This window comes from Miniopterus natalensis, chromosome 6 (genome assembly GCF_054644295.1).
Source record: "Miniopterus natalensis isolate mMinNat1 chromosome 6, mMinNat1.hap1, whole genome shotgun sequence".
NCBI classification, from domain to species: Eukaryota; Metazoa; Chordata; class Mammalia; order Chiroptera; family Miniopteridae; genus Miniopterus; species Miniopterus natalensis.
The window spans coordinates 31,685,299-31,705,229 of record NC_142086.1 but is presented as its reverse complement, the minus strand read 5'-3'; the positions used below and the strand labels follow the sequence as shown (position 1 = coordinate 31,705,229).

The following is a 19,931-nucleotide window of genomic DNA, read 5'->3' as shown; positions in this document are numbered from 1 at the left end:
AGAAAGGCCTTAAGTACATGTGGAAGTATAAAGGGAAGCTGTGATTTGGCTTATAAAAAATAATTCATTTACTCAAAGTAGAAAATCAAGCAACAACATAACATAATATGTAATTATGAAATCTAGTCACTCCCTTCGAATATTTGCTTTATTATGTTAAATATTATTTTAAATGCTTGTAACTCCTTTGAATAAAATATCAATAATGTTTTATAAACAATGAATACAGATTTGATAGTGAAATAGAGGTTAATGTGCTAAATAGAATGTATCTCCAATGGATTACCATGTCCACTTATCAATAGCTTCCAACTCCTTAGGTGAAGACCTGAACGCACATGAATCAGCATCAGAGGGATATTTGTTTAAAATGCAGATTTCTGAGTCCTACCTGGCCAACTGAATCAGAATTTCTGGGAGGGAGGGGGGGAATCCTATATATCTACATTTTTAACACGCTCCATAGGGAATTCTAGGGCACAATAAAGTTTAAGAGTCAATGCTTTAAAATCATGAGAAATACAAAGTTAATTAAGGGATATAGAGGCCAAAGTTTCCAGTATATCTCAAACCTTATCTTTTATTTTATTTTTTAAAAATATATCTTTATTGATTTCAGAGAGAGGAAAGGAGAGGGAGAGAGAGATAGAAACATCAATGATGAGAGAGTCATTGATTTTCTGCAGCCCACAACCCAGGCATGTGGCCTGACTGGGAATCGAACCCTGATCTCCTGGATCCTAGGTTGACACTCAACCGCTGAGCCACACCCAGCCGGGCTCAAACCTTATCTTTTAAGTGAAGTGACATTACAAAACTATAAATGTGGCAAATCGTTCAAATCTGGAACCTGAGATAATGGACAGAAACATTTTAAATATAGGAAATTCTGTAAGCACAAATTCTAATAGAGGCATTGGGAAGCATTGGTTAAAAATTTCAGCAACAAGGTGGTATTTAAGCTTATTCTAAGTTATTTTATTCTTTGCTACTGGTTTTCTAACATTGATCGAATTTTTAACTTTTAATTAGCTCTAACAATTAGGCTACAGAAAATGGAGATTGCCTTGTTGGCATTGATTTTTGTGAGTAGCAAGGGGCAGAATTATTCTATTGTCATGTAAACAGATAAATAAAAACAAACAGCTATTCTTTCTTTTATAGTCCTTTTGTTTATCATCTCAGTAGTTATAATTTTGATTACCAAACTAAACTAAATTGGCTTTCTATAGTTCTTACTCAATCTGGAATTCAGTTATCAGACACACTACCTACCCAGACCATTACAGAAGCCAAAGACAAAGACAAAAAGTCTTTGGGCTAGCAAAATGAATGTCACTGAGACTACGTGCAAAAAATGTAAACTTCCTCAGGTTACTATTGAGAGTTAATTTCCCCCTTGCAAATATGTTTTATAATGCAAATTAGAATAATGAATAATCATAAAAAATGTGCCTACGTGTGGAACTCATGCACTTTAATTTTAGGAGGGCCTATTTACTATTAACTCTAGAAATAGAATTCTAATACGATTTTCACAGGAGTGATTATCTATTTCTTAAATACATAGATTAGAAACAAAACATTAAAAAGATAGAAAAACATAAAAAAATATAGAAGACTAGAAAGGCATGACAGAGACAGCTACATTAACACAAACAGGAAATGACATCTGACCCCCTCAATATTAAAAATGTGACCATAAGAACTTATAAAAAACTGACAAAAACTCAATATACACAGCAACTTCAGGAAGCATGGTGGGGGATTAAAGCCTCCCATACATCAGTAAGCCTTGATGTGATCACTATTCTAATGTCATGTCATTATGTCCATAATTACAACTCTGAGTTATTGCTAAAACATTAAATTCTGTTCAGAATTCATATTTTGATGCAAATGTAATACATTTAAAAGAGCACTGCAACCATAATATTCAAACATAATGAAAATTCTTGGGGCTTAAGTGGGTAAACAAAAATCCTTTGGGAACTGAAATCAGTAATTTATTAACACCTCCCAGAGAGCCGAACTGGAGGTAAGATATTAAATTTATTTATGTGGTCAATTGGGAGTCAAAATTAACAAGAAAAAAAATGTTTGTGGGTGTGTGTTTTCTTCATTGCTTGTTTCTTTTTCAGTAGTATCTATGCCCAGAGTACATGGAAAGATTTGAAAAATCTTCTGGAAAAATTGAGGCTCTTCATACAAAATGTGGGTAGGCAGTTTGGCGAAGTCACGCTACTTTCTAGTTCACCAAAATCATATACCTAAACGGTTGGGAACACAGTTCCTCTTATGTAGAATATATTTCTCTCCTTTGCCTTGCAAACCTTGTGATGTTTTATCAGTTCACATAAGATCATAAACACTTGGCCATGTGTAAAGGACCAACTTCCATTCATATTTTCAAAAATTTATTCTTATTTCAATAGAATGAAACTAGCAAACCCAGGGAAACTTGAGGAAAGAATGCTCACATTGTTACTCATATTTCTATTTGGAAGAAAGAATCACAGGGGGTACTGTGGAAGTATGGTAATACCTATTGCATTTATTTCAATTATTTTCTCCTTAAGCCTTTGTTTCAAACCCTAACTATATCTTCTGTATGTAATTTTCTCTTATATTAGCTTGTAACAATCGATGAGTATTAGTTGGAAGACCATAAAAGGGGACATGAGTACTATTTTAACAAAATTGCATATTGATTCCAAAGTGTTTAAAAAAAACTTTACATGAATTATGTCTTAATACGATTTAAGGATTCATCACCAAGTATAGAACTGAAAGAAAAAGGCATGCCCCAAATTTATTTGCATTATTAAAATAATTTTGTCAAGGGTCTTATAGCCAAGTGAGGATGGAGGGACGGATGCAAAACTGCTTTCTGTCACCCACAAAGTACAGTGTTGTTATAAAAATCACGCACAGGGTGACTCAGTTTGATGCGGGAGGAGAGCAAGAAGGGGCGGGGGCACTTGTTACGCTGACTTCGTGCTTCTCTCAGCGCCTTGCTAGCAATCGCCCCTCGTAAGTCCTGATGTCCTTTAAGTAAACCATCGTGAGCACGGAAGGAGTTTATTTTCCTCAGGAGATGGGAAAGATATTTTTTTTAATATTTAAAGAATCAAAATAAAATATAAATACACATCTCCTTTGTTAAATAAGTCATTTTCTGCTTCCTTCATTTTTAAAAAATTCTTTGCAGGTTGACTAACTTTTCCAGAGAGGTAAGCGGAGGAATGCTCAATTCTGATAAAACATTGCGAACATTTAGAAGCAAGCTCTAAAGTAACCGTGGGAAGCAAAGCAGCGCCGCCGCCCATCACCAGGAGAAGGGCAGGTCCAGGTGCGCAGCAGGCTCGACGCCGTGGGGACCTGAAAACGGTCCTTCTTTTAACGCTACAGACACAGAGTGTAAGAGGCTGGGCAGAGTAGCCTGCGTTGGTGGTTTTCAAAAGCTTTTTTAGAGGTGAAGCTCTTCTGCCTCCCCTCTTTTTCCCCTGAACAAATTATCATGAAAAAACTTTGAAATATTGAGTAGGTGGAATTCTAGCTAATCCCACAGAAGCAGCTCCTCACTTCCTCAGCTCTCCAGGCTCAAAAGGATCCTAGGAACACAACAGGAAAACTGCATCTGCTCCAAAGAACTTATTTTACTGATGAGGAAGTACTCACTCATAGCCCCAGACAGATGAAGCGACTTGCCCAAGGTCAGAAATTAGCAGCATTTCTAACCAAGCTAGGTCTCCTGATGACCAGTCCTGTGATTTTTCTATTACACCACTGACAGCCATTTGGCAACGCGGGTACCCAATTGACCTCTAAGACCTTTACACAATGACTGGAATGGATCTTTGGGAACTTTTAAAGGTCTATTCTTCCTTTTGAATGGTATTATTAACTTCAAATGTGCATTCAGCGCAAACACAGTTTGATTTTGATGCCATTCAACTACCAGAAAGGAAAAAAGAAAGAGCTGTATTAGTGGTGACAAAGTACATGATTTATTGTGATCTCGGCTGCTTTACTGAAATGTTTTCTTGCATCTGAGGTACAGGTTAAAACTAAACAAACAGCTCTGCATCGGAGGTAACAAAGTCATCCGTCATGGCTCCTCGTTTGAATAAATGCAATTTGCCGTTGCCCATGAGGACGACGCTCTGCAGCAAGCTGATCTGGGATTAGCTCCCGTTAACCACTCTCCATTCTGCGGTACACAGCGCATGTTGCTAGGTGATTCGACAGAAGGAAACAGAGGGCTGATTGATGAGCCTAGTAACTCTTAAGTGACTGCAATATATACATGCATAGAATGAAAGCCTCCCTGTCACAGCTGCTGGTTGCTTCATGAAAAGTGGCCCAAAGTAAATTCATTATTTTTAAGAAAGCGAAGCCCCTATATGCTCTTGCACACACTTTCTTTATCGTGAGCTGTGCTGGTCATGTGATAAGACGTGCAGTGTCCCACGGTTTTTAGTATAAAACTCTATTTTCAAGAGTGTGTAGCTTGTCTATTTGAATTCTCCCTGGCCCCCGGCCTGGAATGCAAATTCTGTTTCTGAGAATCACTTTGTTTTCAACAGCATTCAAAAGAGAAGGGGGTGGGGTGCTGAGGGTATGCGGGTGTGAGTCTGTTTTCACAATCATAGAAATCCTCTGTATTCCAAAATGACTTACAAATTTTATCTAATACAAGCAATTGCATTTTTTCCCAGATAGCCGTATGGCTTTTTTTTTTTTTTTTTAATAGTCTAAAAATTGTCATAAATGGAACAACCTGGATTTTCTCAACTTTCTTGTATACATCTTGAGATTTGGTCATTTTAACCCAGTAAAAAAGAAACCAACAATGATGAATCAACACACATAAACTTTAGAGTGTTGTGACTTCATCTCTGCACCTACGATGGTACATTCTTGATATGTGCTTACATTTATGACATCACAGCCTCATGAAATAATTTTGGTTGTTCTCTTTAGAAAGTGTCCCTAGCAGTGCATCTTCCTCGTGACATCAAAGTGAAATAAAAGGGAAAAAAATACATGGAATATTGCCAAATACAGGGTGCCGATTATTCGGGGTGTTTAATAGAATGGGGCATGACTGACAAACACTTGATAATTGGTTTGATTCCTAAAACAATTGAGAAGTGTGAACAGGTGCCTCCTAAACTAAAAGGTAATCAACCGAAACATGTAGCATGCTCTTAGAAGTTTCTTCTGGAGGCCAAAGTTTCCTTTGATAGTATAAGCACTCTTTGAATCCATGTCATGAAGCCCATAGGAGCTTTGAAGTCCATATAAATACTTAAGGGACAGTCCTACTTGGTTGCCTAGGCTATTACGAGAGAAACAGGAAAAATCCATGCTTACTTGCTGTAGCAGCAAGGCCCTCGGGGTTTCTTTCTTGCCTATTTATTTTAATAATTTCTAGGTGCTGTCAACTCATCAGAAAGCAGAGGGGAAAAACTGAAAAGTGAGACTGGCATTCTGAAGCTTTTGAGACTGTTCTTCTCCCTGTATCTTCTAAAATATTATGATGTAACAGAGGTGGGACTCTTTATTTGAATATTAGCAGATAAAATAATTTAACTAGAACTTCTCAAGTCACTCATTTGCATAGCAGTGTGCACAGTAACATTAACTATGTATTATCATTAGGCAAAGAAACCTCGCCTTAATTACTACAGTAGTTATCCAAATTTTTCCTGCACTCTTCTCTTCTTTTAACCCTACTCTGTGTTTACCCCCTTCTTGTTTTCCACATACACATTCAGGATGTGGTAAACTTTGTTACTTTAGGGCAATTTCATAAACCAACTGAGCGCTTTGAAGGAACAAATTGGCAAGCATTAAAGGTTAGGGTGTGTGTGTGTGTGTGTGTGTGTGTGTAGGGTTTACACACACACACACACACACACAAAGCTTAGCTCTCTAAATCACAAGATAGTTTGGATTTGTCTGTATTTTATTGTTTTTATGTATAAAAATTCTGCCTAACACATAGCATATATGCATGCATGACATGCATGATTCTGTATGCGTATCATGTACCTATGTACATATCACAGAACATTTATTTGTACATGTCCGTGACTATAAAGATCACGTGCCAATTTCCACATACTAGTACTTCATATCACAGGAAATTTTACCCAATGAAACAACAGAGAATATTCTTTTAGTCCCTCACTCTGAAAGTCCTGTTTGAACTTCAGGGTTTACTGGTTTCCCTCCCTGGCCGCACGCAGGAGAGTGAAGATGGCTAGAATTCCTCTCCCAGGGACGCCTGCCTGTGGGACCCTACACAGTCCTCTCCTTTCTTAAGAACATTTCCAGGACCAGCCGTCAATCCCACGTAGCACTTACACTGCAGACTACTTACTGAACACCCTGACTATTGTAGGGGCCTCGAACACGTTGTCCTCAGTCACGAGCATGCACACAAATCTCTTCTCGTCGCCGATCCTCGCGTTGCTGATGGACAGAGTGTAGTTTTCCGAGAGGCTCAGTCTGTCTTTGTATTCTGGTACATTGTCATACTGAACGCTCTTCTTTGTAGAGGACCTGAAGGCGATAAACACTGGGGAGCCGTCGGGCTTTTCCTAAAAATTAAAACAACAGTACATTTTAAAAGCAAGCATGTTCAGGTGTTTCAGCATCACATCCAGAATAACAGTATTTCCTTGGCCATATTCTTCTACCGATATTTACAGTTGTGCCCAAGAGGAATAATTTTGGATACAAGCCTCACATAAATCTTTGGGTACAGAAAATTACTCTTCATAAGAGAAGCTGTATGTTTTTTAAAAGGTATCAGCTTAAATATTGACAATAATGTGGGGAAGGCCTGGGGTGGGGTGGGGCCTGGGTAGAGGGGGCAAAAATGAAGGACATCTGTTGTACTGTCAACAATAATATATATATATCTGAAGAGGAAGGGGCAAAGCTCTAGGAATCTGAGCTTTTCCTACATCTGGAGGGCAGAATTAGTGACTGTTTTAAAACTGACAAGAGCTTGTCTTATGTTTAATATAAAAGGAAAAAAAATAGATGCAAACAAATATACAAGTGTCCAAAGTGATAGCTAACCATCACAGCAAGCGTACACCTGAGCTGCAAACATGCATTTGGCAGTCATGGACAGTTCTCTTTTGCATATTCATTACTTCAAGCCACATACTTTAAATGTCCATACCTCTCTGTTTCAGCCAAGACTGACACAGCTGACCTTTACACGTAGCATAGTTTAATGACTCTTTGTGGAGGAACGGTATTTGCCCTTGTGAAACAATCACATCCATTTAGCAATAGAAGCAGATTAATCACTAAAATCCATAATTTTCCTACCTGAGTCATAAAACTTAGCTCAGAGCACTTTCATATGAAAGTTTATTATCAAAATAAAATATAACCTGGGCATACACAGCTCTGCCAAAAGCACTGAGACATATAATTCATTTCTTCCTCTGCTCCCACAAGAATTCTCTTACCTATTAAGGAATTTAATAAAAAATAGGGGGAATCTACTTACCTCACAAGACCTCTGAGAAAATAAAACATGATAAAATATTTTAAAGTGCATGGTGAATTTTAAGGTGTTACATTTAAAAAAAATTATTAATATTTATTACTGTTCTGGACTAAATGCCATCACCAAATTCATGTGAAAGTCCCAGCCCCCAGTCCATTAGTATTGGGAGGTGGAGCCTTTGAGAGGTAATTAGGTTTAGATGAGGCCCTGGCCAAGGCACCTTCATTATAGGATTAGTGACCTTATAAGAAGGGTATGAGACTTGGGTGGTGCTGGTCTCTCGGTGAGAGCACAAAGAAGAGGTTATATAAGCACATGGCAAAATGTCAGCTGTCTACAAATCAGGAGGACCCCCACCAAGAGCTGGATGTGCCAACCAGCACCTTGGTCTTGGACTTCTCAGCCTCCAGAACTGTGAGAAATAAGTATCTCTTGTTTAAGTCCATGTCTCTGGTATTTTGTTACAGAGATTCACACTAATGCAATTACTAAGCTAATCTTGGAGTTCAAAAACTTTAGTTGGTTGAATATATAAATAAATCAATAATATTCTCCTTAAATCTTTTAATTTTCTCACAGGTTTACAATGCAAATCCTTGCCCTAAATCACTACTCATTAAAGGACATGTTAGAACAGTACCTTAAATTTGTGTGTTCATTCGCTTATGCAATAAATAATAGCTATTCTCTGAGTACTTAACTATATGCCAGGTACTTTCTTTGGGCTTTCCATGCATTAATTGACTTAATACTCATAACAACCCTGTAAGTTAGAGTTATGACATTAGTGCCATTTGCAGACTAGACAATGGAGACAGAGGTCGGTTAAATAACTTCTCCAAAGGCCCAGCTAGTGTATCTCAGCAAAGCAAAATTGGAGCGTGGCAGTCTGGCTCTATTATGAGCACCCAGTACCACTCTCTGTAGCCGTTAGGTGCCACATCCAGACCAGGCCTTGAGGCAGATACTGTGAAGAGGTGGGAAGAGAGGGGTGCGAAGGGGAGCACAGTGCAAAGGGGGGCTCACTCATTGGGAGACTGCCATGCAGTAGGGGACGGGTGCTCCATCCTTCCTCAATACTTGCTCCCTTTCACTCTTTCCAAACCCGCCATTTGTCCTCCAGTTTACATTAAATTAGAGCTTGTACACTATGCCTGCAAATCAACAATTTTTAGAGCACATGGTACATCAAATGCATCTCATCAGTTTATAGCTGAAGCTTTTTACTAAATTAACAATTTGAAAATTGCCATTATTGTTTGTTTCCACTATCATTGTGCCAGTTCCGTTTAGGTGAAAATTATTCTCTGGGTTATCCTCAGAAAAGTCTGCGATCACGGAAGCTTCCATTCGCCATCTGTGTTCCACTTATTTTGGCAGTAAATTTGACTCCACAGGTGAATTATGTGGGAGTCTCCAGACCGTAGGGCTTCTAGGGGTGCAAAAAGACTCTGTTCTCACAGGCCTCAACTTCATACGTCCACTTTTACAGGAAACCAGAAACATTTCAACGTGAGCTGGCTAACAGGCGGCGAGCACGGAGAAGTGCCACGTGGCCTCATTCCTTGCTCGCCTCGCACGCCCTTCACACAGAGTGTTTCAGCTTCGCAGCCCCAAAGCCACAGCAGCTGGCATTTTTCATGCAACTATCACATGCCAAGCACCATGTAACTGTTCTGACATGCGTTACTTCATGTACCCTCACAACACTGCATGTACCCTCACAACACTGCATGGGAGGTTATTCTTATCCTCTCATTTTGTCTTTGAGAAAATGGGGATTAGTTCGCTGTGCAGAGCCCCACAGTGAGTGTGTGGTGGAACACGCTGGTCCCACTTCAGAAGCCACATTTTAACAGCGCATGTCGTCCCACTCTCTGGGTGCAGCCTTAAGCACACTGCCCACATTTCCCAAAGTGTGTTCTGTAGAATGTTTATGTTTGCAGATATCTGAGGGGGAAGAGTTGTACGGTTAAAAAAACCTAAGAAATATATCAAACTCAGACAACTCATAATGCACCTTAACATAGGAAGGCTCTGAGAAGTGTTGCAATAAAGGAACTTCAAAAATTACTTGACCATCAGATCATTTTCCTATTCAAATATCTTTCAGTATTTCAAGGACCTGGGGAACATTTGCCTTTATGTTCAAGGAAACATAGGCCTATTTTAAGCGTGCAGACTACCATGGGTCTCATGTGATGCAGCACTGGAAAAATCACGCCCCATAGAACACCTTTTGTTGGCTCTGGTAATGAAACTGAGACACTTTGTCAGTTGATGTTACCGAGCCACTCCACATCGACCCTCCACTTCCAGACCCATCTGTACCTTGCTATTCAAAAAAATATCTGCAAGAAGTAGATAAAGTCAACAGAGTCAAATGTAAAAAGGACCTACCGCATCAATACAGTTCTAAGACTAGAGAATCAGAAATGAACTTCTAATATTGATGATTAATTTTCCGTGAATATTCGGCTATGCTGGCTACTGGTGCATCCGGCCTTCGCAGCAGCCAAACTAAGCAGATGCAGGTCTGTCCTCCACTAAGCTCTAGCCTGTACTCCACTCATTTTACTCTGGAACTCTGTCTTTTCTTCGGCCTCTAACACTCGAGGTTGAATTTTCCAGACTACAGTGATCTAAGAATCAGGTGTTTATTGGATTTATCTTAAAACAGCATTTGTTATGTAAGGCTTAGGAATTATTCTTTTTACATGCTCAACACATGGATTCTACCTTCTTACGTTTGCACCACAGTTGAATATTGCCAATATGTTCAGTTGAAATTCACAGGCATTCACGGAAGAACTTTTATTTAAAAAACTAGAGGCAATTAATCAAATCCAAGGGAGGTTGCACTTACATATTTCCATTTGCCAAACATGAGATTCTGAGGTACGTCGAGTCGGCAAGGCATGCTAATGGTATCTCCATACGCTGAATTTACAGTATACAATCCAAGGCCTTAGGAAAAAGGGGGGAAAGACAGGGAAGAGTTTAAGTATTTTCTTGAAGTAACAAAGTACAGTAGTCTGCCTTATCCACAGGGATGCATTCCCAGACTGCCAGGGATGCCTAAAACTAATGATAGTACCAAACCCTAAATGTACTATGTTTTTGTCCTACATATATATACAGGGTGGGGCAAAAGTAAGTTTACAGTTGTGAGTACAGGAAACACGGAATTTATCCTTGTATTATTATTTGTTATTGTATATTGTTCCATATGATCAACTGTAAACTACCTACAATAAAGTTTAATTTCTAAATTAAGCACAATAAGAGATTAACAGTAATAACTAACAATAAAATAGAACAGAGCAGGATAGCATAAGATTTCATCACACTACTTAGAATGGTGCTCATTTTAACTTATGAATTCTTTATTTCTGGAATTTTCCCTTTACTATTTTCTCACCTCTGTTGTCCATGGGTGACCAAAATCTCAGAAAGTGAAACCATGAATGGGCGAAGGGCTACTATAAATAACTTCAGTTTAAGATGCCTATCTTAATGAAGATTATTTATTATAATTTTATCTTAAATGACATACTAAAAGTGTGAAGCTAGAACATATTTACTATCTAAATATCATCAGCTCTTATTTAGCTACTAAGCCTGTGAATATCACACAATTAAAATTTACAGCCCCTCCCCTGACTTTATCAGGGAGTATATATTAGTGTATTCCAAAAAAAAGTGAAATCTGAAGGTTATTTTCTCTGTATTTCAAGGAAAAACATTCACTATATTTCACAGAAATGTGGAACTATACAAAGATAAACATGTATCAAATTATCAGAACTAAATTTAAATTTAATTGTGTTTTTCACTTGGAAATATCATCATATTTATCTTCTGGAAAAATTTTTGAAGTATTAAAAACTAAGTACTAATAGATACAAGGCCACACTAAGTTTTAATTATAAGTAGAAAAATAAGCATGAAAATGGCTTATTTTATAGTATTAGTGGTTAAAATACTAGTTTTAATTTTAATTGTACATAAACTATCATCACAATAAGAATGTGTTCTATGAAAATTCTCTATAAAGTATTTACAAAGTGTAAACAATCTAACTTAAAACCATAATTTGCAAATAATGCACTGAAAACTTCTTAGTTTAAATTAAATTATTTATTTATCGATAAAAATATGTAAATGATAAAAAATTAAAATGTATAAAAACCCCACACATTTTGCATATGTAATAGACTATTCAAATCCATATATATTCATGAAGTTTTAAAAAACTCAGACACTTAACTGGTCAATAGTACTTAGGAAACATCTCAGATTTTTTTCTTTTACTTCATATTGTTTACAGTGGTTCTTAAGATTAAATACTTTTATAATTAAGATATGACATAGAGTGAAAAGACTACATTTAACTGTAGAGAAAAAAATGATATTTTGTCCACCAGGTGGTGCTAAAGTGCAAAGCTAAGGCAATTTGCAACGCATAAATAACATACCATATTTAACCATTGCCCACCAATCACAACACACACAAAATTTCATACTGGGATAAAAATCATGAACCTTCGTAAAAAAAGAAAAAAGTAATAAAATCCCTATTTTAAAATTCTATCAGTTGAGGAAGCTATTTCCCTTTAAAGCAATTTTGCTCCAGTGGAAAAAAACATTACAAAGAACACAAATTTTATGTATTTGTGTCACATAACAACTAGTTTCCAGCATTTTTAACATTGTTAAAATAAAGAATACAAGGTATAACCCATGAGAATGTGGTTTTCACTTGCTACTGGAGACAAGAAGTTTACTAAAATTGTTTATTGTACTTTCAGTGTTAAAATAAAAAATTACCTCAATAACTTTTGAATTGTTTACTCTTTCCCATGTTGTAACTGTAACTCCTTTTAACTTCAAACTATCAAAAAGTATAAGCCTGTAAATGAAGAGATGATCTCTTCAGTTTAATTAAAATAAAAATTGTGAGGGTTTAGATATGTGGTTGAAGACATGTAAACTAATTGGAGTTAAGAAATTGCTTTATTTCACAATACAATACTCATTTTCTACAATGCTTTAGCTTCTAAATATGGACCTTTTATCTTGTATTTTAAGGCTTGTTTATGCACTAACCAGGGAAAGGTATGCCAAGCGAAGGAAACCATTTTGTGATTTAATGTTTTGTTTTTTCTTCAGTTTATAGCAAGGTGCTTGAATATGTAATAACTCTAACATAATCTGGATAATCTGGACCTATACCTTAGATTATGGCAGGACACGCGCCTCTAATGATCTCTTATCATTATAACAGCACATCTTTTGACAACTAAAGATGCTCCCATGGTTGGTCAAGAAGTGCAAACAACTTACAGAGCTTAGGTACCAACGAGGTGAATCCTTTGCCAGGTATACAGAGAAATAAGAAAATTCCTTTTCCAAAAATTTAATGCTTCACGCTTTCTTACAGACTATTTTTCTTTTACCTTCCCTAAAAACTTTATAAACACATACAAATTTTATTAAACATTTTAAAGCTCTAGGAATTTCAAATCTGTAGTGTCTTAGTGATGAAAGCGAAGTTATGATGGGGAAGGCACCATATATGTTTAGTCCCTGCATCCCCAGGAGCAGCTCCTGGAATCAAAAGGGCATCTAATAAGGCAATTTCTCATTTGAACTTTGTGGAGTCCTTTCCATTTTTGTTATCAAATTAACCTTTGAAAATCAGGAAGTAATTGACAACACTGGGAATGTGAGAATTCTTATTCCTACCATGTACTCTCAAGGCTGTCATAAATTATTTCTGATGCATAGAAAACATAGATTTCTGCTAGGATGGCACTCTCTTCTTTGAAGAGAAACAGCACAACGCAAACATTTTTGTAGGAGTTCATGGATGAAACTACAGAAAACATCCCTCCCTTTCCCTATCAAGAAAAATTAAGGATTATTTGTGCTCTGTGATTTTCAATTGATACTATGAAACACCTTTTCCTTATTTGTAATGATGACCACCACGATCATTTAAAGCAAAGATAATTTAAAATTATTTGAAAATTCATGCATTGGGCCTTTTAATGACAGCTTGACATCCAAAATTAGCCAGCACAGGACTCTTTAGAGCCTAACAAACATAAGGAAAATATGACGTGACATGAATGAGGCCAGTAGGTAAAAGGCCAACAGTTACAGACAGGAGCGCTGGTCCACAGACTTCGGGCGGAATGAATGACAATCAGTAGGGTGGAATTGGGGTCCACGATCATGATGATTTTAAAAATAATTTTCAAGTTTGTTATAATCATCAGCCTTCCTCTTCTGGTAAGAGTATACTGACTTCCAGGTTCACCTGACACGGGGAGTAAATGTTTGAACCTGGGAGAAAGCGAATCTCTCTAACTCCCTAGGGATGAAGAGCTACAAAGACAACTGTGATTTGGTGATGAACCAGAATCCTGATTTCTAAAGATGTCTCAGTTTTTGAGATGATGAAGTTCCAGTGAGGCTCAAAGGAACTGTCAACACAAATGATTCTGTTTATACTTTTCGAAGAAGAGATTTTATCTTTGGATTGCCAAGTCTGAATTAAATTTAGCTTACTAGAATGCCTCTGCAATTTTCTCCCTGTAATATTAGTTGGTTAAATTATTCATAGTTTTGTAGTATAGAGATTATTGGACTTTATTGCAAATATAGAATGCCTATGATGTCCTTCCTCAAAGAGGTTAAATATAAAATACAGAAGAAATTTGTGTGTGCACAAGCATGTGCATTTCTATGTGATACATGTTATATCTATGTGTATATGCATATATTATAAGATACTTTAAAATGGGCTAGAAACCTCTGTATTCAATATGTTCTATAAATTTAAAATATTGTTATAAATTATTAATACTACTGTTTCTATCAAAATGTCCTGACATAAAATAAGATAAAAACATGTTATATTTGAAAAGCTGTGTGTAATTATTTAAGTATTTTTTATGAAGAGTTATTGACTAAAGATAAAGAACAATATAACTGGAAAAGCTACATAGGAGAATTTGGTGAAATACATGGGAAAATCACAGCATAAGAAAAATCTCCTGACCAAATAATTCTGACATATAGAATCTCAGGCAATAAAATACAATTGGCTCAGAGCTTATAAGAAATAACTCCAAGTTCAACAGAAATTTTAATTCGTTTGTGCAAATGTATTGTTGGGGAGGAAGTAAGTAGAAATAAGAAAGTTATTTTTAGAAGTTACTTTCACATTTATTTGATGACTGTGACAGGTAAACATGCTAGTGTCTCTATATGCTTTATTAGCAAATTAAGATATGTACAACTCGACTAAAACATGTAAATATTTTGTTACATCAGTTTATAGCAGTGTTTCTCAACCTCATCACCACTGACATTTGGGTTGAATAAATATTTATCTTGGGGGACTGTCCTGTGTATGTGGAACATACACAGGACAGTCCCCATCAGATGGCCCATCAGATGCCAATAGTACCCTTCCCCAGTTATGACAAGAAAATCTTCACAAATGACAAATGTGCCCTGAGAGGAAATGCCCCAGCCCCCAAACTCCAGTCTAGCTGAGAACCACTGGTTTTGACTTTCAACCATTGGCCTCCTTCATTCAATAAAACTGAGGTTTCCAGTAAAGGGATCTTTGTTACAAAATAGAATCTTAGCGTAGGACTAAATAATATTGAGCAGGACTGAATATAAATGAAGGGATGGATCCAGAAATGGCCCATAATAACTTATTATTATCAAATTCAAATTTGTTCTCCTCACAAAACATCTTATATTAAAGGGGCATTGATTCCTGACTCTAGGAATTTGAGATTCAATCTCTTTACAGAAACGTCAAGAAACATTCTGTCTAACAAGTCTAACTCATGTGCCACAATCAAACACAAATTACACATGCTGTATGTACTTTCTAAACTATCCACATGACATTTTATTTAATATGATAATATATCATAGTTCTGTTGATAGAGGGGGAAGTAGATGGCTTTAAAGTATCTTCCAAACCTGTGATTTTATGATTCAATGACACAAAGTTATCTCACATTTCTTCCCATACTTTATTGCATTAAACAAGAGTTTAAGACTTTTGTCAAGGTCATGTGATATAAAACAAATAAGACTCTGTGTGTGTGCATGTGCTAGGAGGTCCTGTAATTCCCAAGTAATGTGGAATGGATGGCAGATGGGAAAACATTAGCTGATGAAACCTAATGTTATTTTGAGAAATAGAGAAAAACGTTTTTCTCCTTTCTTTCCCTTTTTCAGTTTCCTTTCAATAAACTTAGTTGGGGGCTAAGGTGTACCTTTGCTGAATCTGAAGTAGGGATACATTTGTTTAACATTTACTTTCTGCATTGCCTTTCAAAGGGTTACATACTATAAAGTAGGTATTGATGGTACAATCCCTGAAAATAAGGAAATCAGTAATCCTTCCTGTCTCTTTCTCTCATCAGTTCCTACAATTCTATAAATGCATTACATTATATCTTTACATACAATGGTGAGGCCATTGTGGAATAGCATTTAGAGGGAAAAGGGCCATCTTATTAAATTATAAAATACTGCTGGTACACAGAAATATATTTTAAAATATGTACTCTTTACCCCTTTCTAAGTTTGGTATTCAAAATATTTAATTATTTAAAAAGTATAGGTCAATTTAAGAGTCCATATTATGTCTTACAAAGGAGATTATAAAAACAATGCCAATTTTAAAACAGAGTATCAGTATTTGCACTAGAGTGCTGAAAGCTATTTTCTCAATTTGCCATTTCCCCATAGCTCATTATACTATAAGCATGGGATGATTTATGAGGCCAGATAAGTCACGATGCTTCCCAATTAGTTTAGGCTTTGCCCCATCTCTCCTTCATTTTATCATTGTTCCTTAGGTTCTGGCTGAATTTCTGTATATCCTTAAGGCCTATCTCAAAAAATCACTTATTTATACCTTCATGCATCATCTACTTATTGAGCACCTACTTCAGGCACATTGCTAGGTGTTCTTTGCAGAGAAAACACATAATAATAGCGAGGCCTGTTCCTCCAGGAACATGATGGAATTTGTATGCGCTGCTTAATAGGTTAACTAAGTGCTGCAGAATGCACAGAGAGGAATCCCAGCAATGAGCTTGAGGAACTGGCAAAAGCTTCTTGGAGAAATTTCATTTCTCTTGTACATTAATCAATGTTTCTGTAGATGGGAAGATAAGAGCTATGTCACCAGAATAGCATAGTCAGGGACCATGTAGAGGCACTGAGTGACACTTGGTCTCCTCTTTTAAGGCAAACTCCATTTTCTACATAGTAAATCTTTGTCCTTCATAAGGAATATGTCCTAAGACTGGTAGTTTCTCCAAATTCATAAATACATATAAAATTTCCCTAATTAAATGCAATAAACTGTTTGATCTCTTTACTTTCTCTTTTCTTTCACCATCAACACTAGCATTTGGGTTCCTTTTGGGGCTACATTAAATTATAAGCAAAAATTCTATATAGAATTTTTTTTTAAAGCAACAGAATTGATTTAAGTCATAGATGCTTATTTTTATTCTTTGAGAGATGCCACATAAATTTTAAATCAGCAAATGTGTAGATTCTACTGTGCTTGTTAGAATTTCTCAACTTGAGGTCCAATAAATGAACTTCAGGGTACTGATGATTCCCCTAAAGTAATTTAAAAGGCCCAAAAAATCTGTGGCATACAAACATTTGTTTTTATATAAAGAGAATTCAAAACTTCCATCAAATTGTCAAAGGGAACACTGATTAAAAATAAAACATTTAAGGTTCATTCTAAATTGAATAGCACTTATAGAAGCACAATTTGATGGTCCCAACCAATTTTAAAAGGCTAATACCCTTCAATCCAGTCATTCTACCACTGAGAATCTATCCTGCACAAGTGCACAATTGTATACAAAGATAATACAGCATTATTTTGAATACTAAAAAACTGGGGTAACCTAAATGTGCATTAACGTGGCAATAATAAAATAAAGTGTATATCCCCACCATATTATACATGAACCCATTGCAAAGAGCTGAGAGCCAAATATATTGCTTCTTTTTTCTCTGTATAAGTGTTTACAATTTTTTATCATTCACTCATTCATTAATTCATTCATTGACTACTGAGTGCCTACTTTGTGCCAATCCCTGTTCCAGGTTGGGAAGTTCAGCAGGGATAAATAAATAAATAAATAAATAAATAAATAAATAAACAAACACCACCAGATAATCCTACTCCCATGGACTTTAAATTACATGTACGTGCCTGTGTGTGTGTGTTTAAAAGCCTACGTTTTACTCATTTTGAAATCTGTTGTAGCACCATTTGCAGGAGCTCAATAATGATGGGTAAAATAAAGCCCCACTGCACTATATAGAAAAGAATTCTCAAGAACATACTCTTATAGCTCATGTTCTTTTCTCTGCATTCAGCAGTCCAGAAAGCCATGTGCTATATTTTGAAATTCTAGAGAATCTAACAAGGTGAGGGTGAGGGGTACTATGGTGATTAGAAGCCAGTATCTCAAAATTGTTCAAAAAAAGCTACTTTTACTTTAAAAAAATTTTAATGGAATATAACAACTAGGCAAAACAGTGCACAGATACAGACTTTTTGAAATGTCACTAAAAGCACCAGACTTGAAGGTTTCTTTGGCAACTCTCCTCACATTCTTTGTTCTAACGATGAGACTGGGATTCCCACACATTTGTCCCACAATTGAACTCTGTGTTTACCATGTCATCATTCCTCGGTGATGAATTTTTGACTAGGCTATGGGGTCTGTGCCAACATGCCAAAACTCTGGTCTCTTTGCAGGGACCAATTTAAATAAAAACACTTAATGCTCTGTGTGTGTGTGTGTGTGTGTGTGTGTGTGTGTTCATGGGAAGTAAAGGGGAGACAGGGTGAACACTGAAGCAAAAATTTTAAATTTTGTATATGCAAAGGACAATATTTTATATTTTACTTTAGATTTTCACAGTGAAGAAGACTAAATGGGAGACTGTTTAAATATAACTTCCTTTATACTACATAGTTTGCTTATTATAAAAAAGAAAAAAATTAGGTAGTTAATAACTTATGTCAGTTGAAGTTCATAAAATTGACTATTGTCTATTGTCATACTTCTCCTAATTATCTAGGAATTGATGCTATTTTTTTTAAGATGCTCATATAAGGAGAATCATATAATTGTCCTCCACTCAATTAGTCAATATAATGCAATACAAGGGAAATAATAAGTAAAATATTATTTTCCTTCTGCTCCCCTTCCTTGCATTGCCTGTATCCAGATCCTGAGGACTTCAACTGGGAACTAGCTTAGCAAAAGACCAGTATTTGAACACTCTGCGGGTTAAAATAATGCAAAGGGAAGTGAATACATCTGTGCTCCATTGCTCTGGATATTTTCTGAGCATGAAAGTCCAGGTTTAACTATTTAAGGGAATCAGCTGTATGTGAATGTGAAACTTACATTTTCCTGTGCATTTTGACATAAACTGTACTGAAATTGTGAGTACAGTTCAATTATTTTTAGCAAGAACAAAAACTGTACTGTTTTCTTGAAAACACTATTGACAGGATAGCAGGCACAACACTTCAAAAAGGACCTTAATTGCATCATCTGAAGTAATGGAAACTTTTGGAATTGAGACTAGAGTCTGCCTTCAGAAAGAGTTCATACTTACTGTGACATTATTAAATTTGTTTTCTGCAAGTAATTTAATGGTGTAACAACTAAAAGACCTCTTGATTTGAGAAAATCAAAGCTGTCCTGATAACACTCCCAAATCCCCACACAACAAATTTCAAATAGTTTTATGATTTCTCAAAACGTCTTAGGAAAGATATACCACAAAGACTTCTAGCTAACAAGGTCATCATTGTTTTCACAGAAAGCTACAGTTAATAACAACATGTGCTAATTGTATTATTTTACCATTTAAAGTAATATTCAACCACATTAGAGAATTTTAATTTATCATTGAGGTAGTGAATTACCAGTGACAGCAAATGAATTGTTAAGGCTCTTGAATGAGCGGAGTAGTAAATTTCTGCTTTTGGGTTGGTTGAATGATCTTTTCCAGTATGTTCACTTCTGGTATATTCCATATTAAGTGTTAACTAGGTACCATAAAATGTTTACATAGGTTGAAATAGGTTTTTGCTCTTTTTTTTCACATGAATCCCAATTAGCATTGCCTATGTCTCCTGAGGATATAGATTTCAATCAAACACAGTAAGTAATAAAGGTTAAAAAGCTATTTAATAGGTTTTCCCACATATTCGGTACAGACTGCTGGCTGGTTTCCGAGACTGAGATTTGTGTAAATTCCATGCTTTTAATTGACAACTCCCCAGAGGCGT

At 36.1% G+C, this 19,931-nt stretch overlaps 1 protein-coding gene across 1 annotated transcript in view; it reads right to left on the bottom strand.

The window, feature by feature from the left end:
• ALCAM (activated leukocyte cell adhesion molecule) overlaps positions 1-19,931 on the bottom strand; it is a 186,908-nt gene that overhangs the window by 42,993 nt on the left and 123,984 nt on the right. The window contains exons 2-3 of the mRNA XM_087818137.1: positions 10,407-10,507; positions 6,392-6,611 (exon numbers count right to left, since the gene is read on the bottom strand). Of these exons, the coding sequence (XP_087674263.1) occupies positions 6,392-6,611; positions 10,407-10,507 (321 nt within the window). The remainder of the gene's footprint in view (positions 1-6,391; positions 6,612-10,406; positions 10,508-19,931) is intronic.